The following is a 7,092-nucleotide window of genomic DNA, read 5'->3' on the forward strand; positions in this document are numbered from 1 at the left end:
GGGCCATTTTCATTTGCTGTGGTAACGATGGTGATGGCATGAAATGTTAGCTATCTCAATACTCTGAAACCCCCCGCATGACATAGGGTTGGATAGGGCTCTTGGATAATAAGGAAGATCCCGCCCCTTGCTTTATTCAGGCTCCCCTATATATATCATTTTGAAAGATTACGCTAAACTTGAATTTAAATAATCATATATTATTTTAAATGCTTATAATGAATTCAAGTTATTTGAATCAATTTTTATTTTTATTGTTCCATAAAAAAAATGTCTAGATGATTACATTTTACACAAGAAACATGATTCTTCTAGAGCGTTCTCTATGCTGTTTTTTAATTTTGCGCTTATCCCTCAATGCAGTTAAGGATCCTGCTTCATCACCTTTCCGATACTTTCTTGTGGGATTACTTTTAATGACCGCGGTAACTTAAGCATGCAGTTCTTACTTTTCTCTCTCTCTCTCTCTCTCTCTCTCTCTCTCTCTCGCTCATTTGATGGAAACTCATGCAGTTCTTGTCTGCAACTGATAGAGTGGGCTATAAGATCACTGGTAAATAAACATGCAGAAGAAGCAATCGGGCAATTTAAAATCTTATTACAAGACTATATTTTTGCAAGCTTGAACTGATATACACAAAAACGGTTCCACTGCTTGAAAAGGCTAATATAACAACACTTCGAATGCTATCTCTTTACTCTATTATATGATATGTTAAGGCCCATCACCAATTCCCCAGAAATGTTCCAACGTAATGGACACCAAACACTCGCAGCTAATGGCACCAGAAAGGATGCGCTGGTGATCTCCATGGCCTCAAATCTTTTCCTAATTCCATTCGATGAAAGCTTGGCTAACAACTCTCACTGGTTATACTGTCACAACCAGTGGTACTCAAATCATCACAAATCTTTTCCTAATTCCATTCGATGAAAGCTTGGCTAACAACTCTCACTGGTTATACTGTCACAACCAGTGGTACTCAAATCATCACGACTGATATTAGGGCCCGTGATTCCGAAAATGATGCATGCAATGGCATCCTTGTATAGTGTTGCCAATAAATTATTGAAGCAAATGTGACAGGACGACTTGAATGCCAATAAAATAATTAAAGGCCTAAAGGAATGGATTAATTTTAATCGACTGGAAGAAGGCATAAAAGAACATTTATATATTTACTTATCTGAAACGTATGGCATGTGTTGGTAGTACTGCATTTTCTTGTTTTGTTTGAAATCTTATTTCATTCACACTCTTTTCACTACAAATACTGGTTGACCAAAGATCCCAAATGGTTCTATTGTAAGTTTTGAAAGAATAAAATGAATGATCAAAAGAAATAAGATGGAAAAAAAAATGGATGTCATCGATGAATAAAGTGAAACAAAAAGAAGAAGTATTATCTTTTTTCTGCTTAGCTAAGTTGATAGATCTTTCTGCTCGAATTGTTATGCTTGTTTTCGTTCTAAATGATGATGCCAGGAGGCTGAGTTTTGTTTGCAAGATTGATTTTTTTTAATCTAATGTTCTTATGTCCTATATATATATATATATATATATATATATATATATATATATATTATATAGTCCCTCACCAGAAGCAACCTTTGTCTTGTTTGTGAAGTAAGACATTACACCTAACTTTATATAAATAGTAGTCCTCGTTTGCCTTCAGATTAAGTTATATATCTAATTCTCATTATGAACTCAGATATTAATGCATCTCTTGTTTTTGGGTACTGTTTCGAGTAAAAATCTGCTATACGATGTCACCGTTGATGTGGACGGGCTGACTCCTCTATCATGAAACTAAATATGACCGACAGGAAGACCTTCATCTATAAAGTCAGTGTGGGAAAAGAGTGGCTTCATTTAAACAAGCCAAGACATTGTCTCTTTCTCATCGACAGCAAAAGAGTCTCTCCCCAACCACTCTGCTGGTGAAGCTCAACTAAGAGGGGATTGCAACCATTAGAAATGACAAAGTTTGCATAAGCTAATGCAACACCGAACGGGTAACGCCGAGCGAGGAGTTGCTTGTTATTCCGATTTGGATCACAACTTACGGTCAACATCTGTGTAAATTGTTGCTTTGAGATTCGAAACGTTTTGCACCGTGTGGACTTTTCCCACCGGTCAATTTAATACACCATCCAACGAACCTGAGGGACCAGCTCTGCTTTCATATTCAATCCAACAAAAAGGTTGCAATGAGACCAGTGAAGGGGGGGGGCGGGGTGGGTGGGGTTTTTTTTGTGAGGGGAGGGACCAGTTATGCTTCCAGGTTCATCGCTTATCATGGTTCACAGAAGAGGAACCATGAAGAATAACTATAATAATAGTAAATATATCCATGAAGAATAACTATAACAATAATAATAGTAATATCCATGAAGAATAACTATAATAATAGTAAGCCTTATGTTCAAAAGCTTGTTTATATCCCTGAAGAATAACTATAATAATAGTAAATAGAAGGAAGAATATTCTCTTTCGAGCTAATCTACATCTCACACATACATTATTTTTCTTAAGCAACATAGACCAAGGTATTATTATATATAGTGATAGTGAATATTCCAACATCAACCCGAGTTGTCGGTGGACAATCGACGTTGAATATAACCCTACATCTGTTTGACACAAAAGAAATTTGACATGGCAAACGGTGCCCCGCCTACCGGCTCGGTGTTGCATGAGACTATATGAGTCGGTACCCTACCACAGGAACCCGAACAGGCCGACCCGTATCGCAGGGGATGTACGGGTCAATCGCCTCCATGACTATGCCATGAGAGGTATTGGTAGTCATTATTAACCATCGTACCCTTGGGCCATTTCCATAGGTATAAATATTGGTCCCCCATTTCGGGACGAGGGATGAACTTTTCACACATTTTTAATTACTAACTTAAGCATCGAAGGGGTCAAGTTAGGAATCCCCCCCGGATATCAACATGTTGTGCAAAATCTTGACATAAATCTTGACCTCACTCTCCCACATATTCGAACAACTTTGCACTTTTAGGATGAGACCAAGTCATATCGATCCTCAGGCCTTGGCATAAAGGTATATAATATTTTTGGGGCTAGAAAAAGGGTCGAACATCGTAAGAGCGTCTACTGATGAATCCTCTCAATGAGCACTTCAACAAGGAGGCTCCACCCCCACACCATGCCTTTGGCTAAGGGGGGCAACTACCTATCCTCATGCAAGTAGATGGGACCACCTCAACCCAGACCTCGGGCTCTCCCATCCAAGAGCCAACGAAGGGCAATTGGTCGTCCTCATTGGTCATCCTCATCGAGACCTTTCTGAGTCTCACCCAACAGCTGCATAACTTGGCTGGGATGATGCAAACTATCGCTCTCCTTTTATCTCAGTTGGCCTAGCAGGCAGCACCCCCTCCGCAATTACAACTAGTGGTCCAACCTCTGCTCATCACCATGCCCCTAGGGCCACCTCGACGGATCAGCGCCTAACACCCCAAGATTGCCCCCAATCAGCCGGGGGCAACCCGAGGATATGTGATCTCCGATGGTGGAATATAGTGCTCCCCCACATCGCTGTGCTATCTCAACCCTTCCCGAGACAAACACACAGTTGGCAAATTCAATTGATGACTCGCTCAAGGCCCAACTATAGCTAGTAAATTGGCACTATAGTGCAAAGGGAATTCCAACAAACCAAGGGAAAGGCTAGTGATCTACCTCGGGTAGCTCCCCCTTCGTCTAAGATATCGAGGAGGAGCCATCCCAACCAGCTTCCGCCTATTGACGTTAGAAGCTTTTGATAGTCACTCGGACCCGAGAGAAGACATCATGGCTTTTGAGGCCTAGATGGCGTTGTACGATACGTCTAATGTCCAAATGTGTCTAGCATTCCTGACATGGCATTGTACGATACATAAATCGAGCATGACTCGGTCCCATCTCGTAGTCAATCCCCTTATCTGACCTCACTCTGTCACTTATTCGCATGACCTTGCGTCTTCGAGACGGGACTAAGCTGGGCCGACCCTAGGCCACGACACAAAGGTGCATAACAGAATTTTAAAGATCAACTTTTGCAATGTTTTGAAACTTGAATTCCTCGTGTCCTAAGCTAAGTTATGTTTGTTTTATCTATTCAATTAAGAAATTGTCACTCTCGAATATTTTTTGAATATGTTTGTTTACGTTGATTGATTCACTTTCAGATTGAACCTCACGTTGTAAAAACAAGGTGGCTATTACTACTCCTCTGGCGTTTTAAAAAACAATAAATTAGTAACGAAGAGATACTTAATAAAATAGGTGTCAAGCGAACTAACGGAACTTTTGAGCTACCGGTCGGATGAGCAATCGTTACCACTTGACTTGAACGAGCTACAGATGTTACAAAAAACACATGAGCAGAGAGACCAACTACTACTTGTGGTCATATTCAAAACATGTCCGAGATTTTATACCTAAAGAGATAGGCGATGAACATAACCCTTTTCTTATATCAAGATTTTGATTACAAATAAAAATAATCAAGAGAATTAATGATAAAATATATAAGATGAATTCCTGGAGAAAAGAAAAAGAAAAAAACTCTTGGTCTTCGTTTTTAGCATCACTGTTTTGGTTTTTGCCCCGTATAGTAGTAGTCTACCTGAAGCCATGGGAACACCTCCCGATCAATTTTAACATGACCATGATCATGATGGACGCTACGCAAAAATCGGATTACGCGGACCCGCGATCTTTCTTCATCCCCCTTATTAGGTTGCGGCGGACTGTTAGGCGTCGGTTTTCGTTCATATTTTATAGGTTCAGCATAATTCTGCTTGTTATCGGAAACATGGGAAACATTTCCTATCGGGATCAGATTTCCAAGCATAATAATAACCTCAAAAGTCGCCATCCAACGAGTAAAAACATAATAATATACACACATATATGATACTTAAAACATGTCGATTGTAGTCCACGCCAACAAGTCGCCCAAATTTCCCTTCTTCTACTTTGATCTATCGCTTAACACCGTACCGAAAACAATGAAACCCCCTCCTCCATCAGCCGCCGCCCTGCAGCAGAAGCTCCGGGGTCACCTTTCCGGTGCCATCTCTTTCCTCCTCGTCTTCTCCCTTGGCTACATCCTCGGCTTCCTCTCTGCCCCCTCCAACTCCTCTCCGCTCGCCCCGCTCTCGCCCACGGCGCCGACGAAGACGGCGGAGCGGATAGTGAAAGCGCCGCCTCCTCCTCCTCCGCCGCATGATCTCCTAAGATTCCGAACCCAGTGTGCGGACCCCATTCCCCAGTCCGAGGTGCTTAAGACGATTCTGGAGAGGGTACACGACGGGAAGTCGCCCTTCGACGGCTTCCCGTCGCCGGAAACGTCGGAGCACCTCCTACCCCCGGCGGCGCGGCCCCGAGGGTGGGGCTCCACCATGCCGGTGTTCCGCGACTTGATCGAGTCCATCCGACCCCTCACCATCATCGAGCTCGGCACCTTCCTCGGGGCGTCGGCGCTCCATATGGCGACCGTGGCCGCCAATCTGTCGCTCCCTGCCGTCATCCTCTGCGTGGACGACTTCCGGGGGTGGCCGGGCGCCCGGGCCCGCTTCCCTCGCGACCTGCCACGTCCGCGCCACGGCGATGCGCTGCTGCTCCACCAGTTCATGGCCGGAGTGGCGGCGGCAGGCACAGCGGCTGCGGGGCGAGTGATACCGGTGCCGTTCTCCACCGCGTCGGCACTGGCGGCTCTGTGCGAGTGGGGGGTGTACGGAGACCTGATCGAGGTGGACGCGGGGCACGACTTCCACTCAGCCTGGGCGGACATCAACATGGCCTGGGCGGTTCTCCGACCAGGCGGCGTCCTCTTCGGCCACGATTACCACACGGCTGCCGACGATCACGGCGTCCGCCGCGCCGTCACGCTTTTCGCCGGCGTTAAGGGCGTGCAGGTCCGGCCCCACGGTCAGCACTGGGTCCTCTCCCCGAAGCCACCCATCTCTTATTAATCTGCTTCTACTGCTTTCTTTTTTGCTATCTTCTCCTCAAAAGAAGATAAAAATTTGTGTGATAAAAAGAGTGTATGATTTGCTGCTGATCAACACCATATGTTTATGTATAATGATAATAATAATAATAATAATAATGTGAAGTTCTACAATTGAATGAGATGTGATTAGATCAAAGAGCTCCTTATATTTTTATTTTGATGATGTAACGCTTGTAGAGGTCGGTTGATGTATGGTATGAGCACATGAATTTGGACGGATTAAGAAACATAATCCCTCCTCTTCGTTTTACTTCCACCTCTAATCCCTCTTCCTTTTACTTCATTATTTGGTAAGCTTATCTTTAAAGCGAAGAATTACTCGACTCGAAACTAGTTTTGGTGGCGACTTCCTTCCGATCACCCACGTTACGTGCATTTGGATCTCCACGTACTACGGTTAGTGTTAAGGTACATTAAACTATTCTTCCCCACGCAACGGGTCACACAGAGAACGTAATGTGATGGTGATAGCATGACTACTTCATCGACACGCTAATGATGGTGCGCAACCGAATCGTCTATCTAATTCACACGGAGACAATGGATGAATTCTTTCTACATTTATTCTATGTACTGTATGTACTATACTATATAGAAGGATATATTTGCATGTTCTTATTGGAGTCATATCTTAAATATTACATACGATAGGATTAACATATAAGTGAAAACCATAAAAGTAGTGTTCATTTTTCACCAGACGGCGGTGGTGTCGATTGGGCCCGAGTTGGGTCTCAACTCTCGATTATACCAATATTGGCATGATTAGATCATCCCACAAATCATAAGATCATCTAACCACTTGTTTTTTAGCTTAGCCCATGTTATAAAGATTTGACATTCCCTCGAATTTCCATCGGATTAGTTCAAATATGTATACCATGAAAAATAATAGTCTAAGGGATTACCCTTAACATCATCTAATACAGTCTCATTTCCTGCCTTTCAAATCAGCTAAAGACAATAGATTATGTATGAAGGGTAATCCTTCATAATCTAGTTCAGTCACTCACCTTTTTTTTTTTTTTTTATCAAAATATAAAAAACTAATATCAAC

General features: G+C 42.9%; 1 protein-coding gene across 1 annotated transcript; it reads left to right on the forward strand.

Annotated features, from left to right (window-relative positions):
- The first annotated feature begins 4,929 nt into the window (after positions 1-4,929).
- LOC135650162 (uncharacterized) lies at positions 4,930-6,146 on the forward strand. Its single transcript, XM_065169350.1, has one exon. It carries the CDS (start codon positions 4,945-4,947, stop codon positions 5,992-5,994), a length of 1,050 nt encoding a protein of 349 aa, XP_065025422.1. The 5' UTR covers positions 4,930-4,944; the 3' UTR covers positions 5,995-6,146.
- Positions 6,147-7,092: the final 946 nt, after the last annotated feature.

The sequence above is a fragment of the Musa acuminata genome, chromosome BXJ3-9, assembly GCF_036884655.1.
Source record: "Musa acuminata AAA Group cultivar baxijiao chromosome BXJ3-9, Cavendish_Baxijiao_AAA, whole genome shotgun sequence".
In the NCBI taxonomy this organism is placed as follows: Eukaryota; Viridiplantae; Streptophyta; class Magnoliopsida; order Zingiberales; family Musaceae; genus Musa; species Musa acuminata.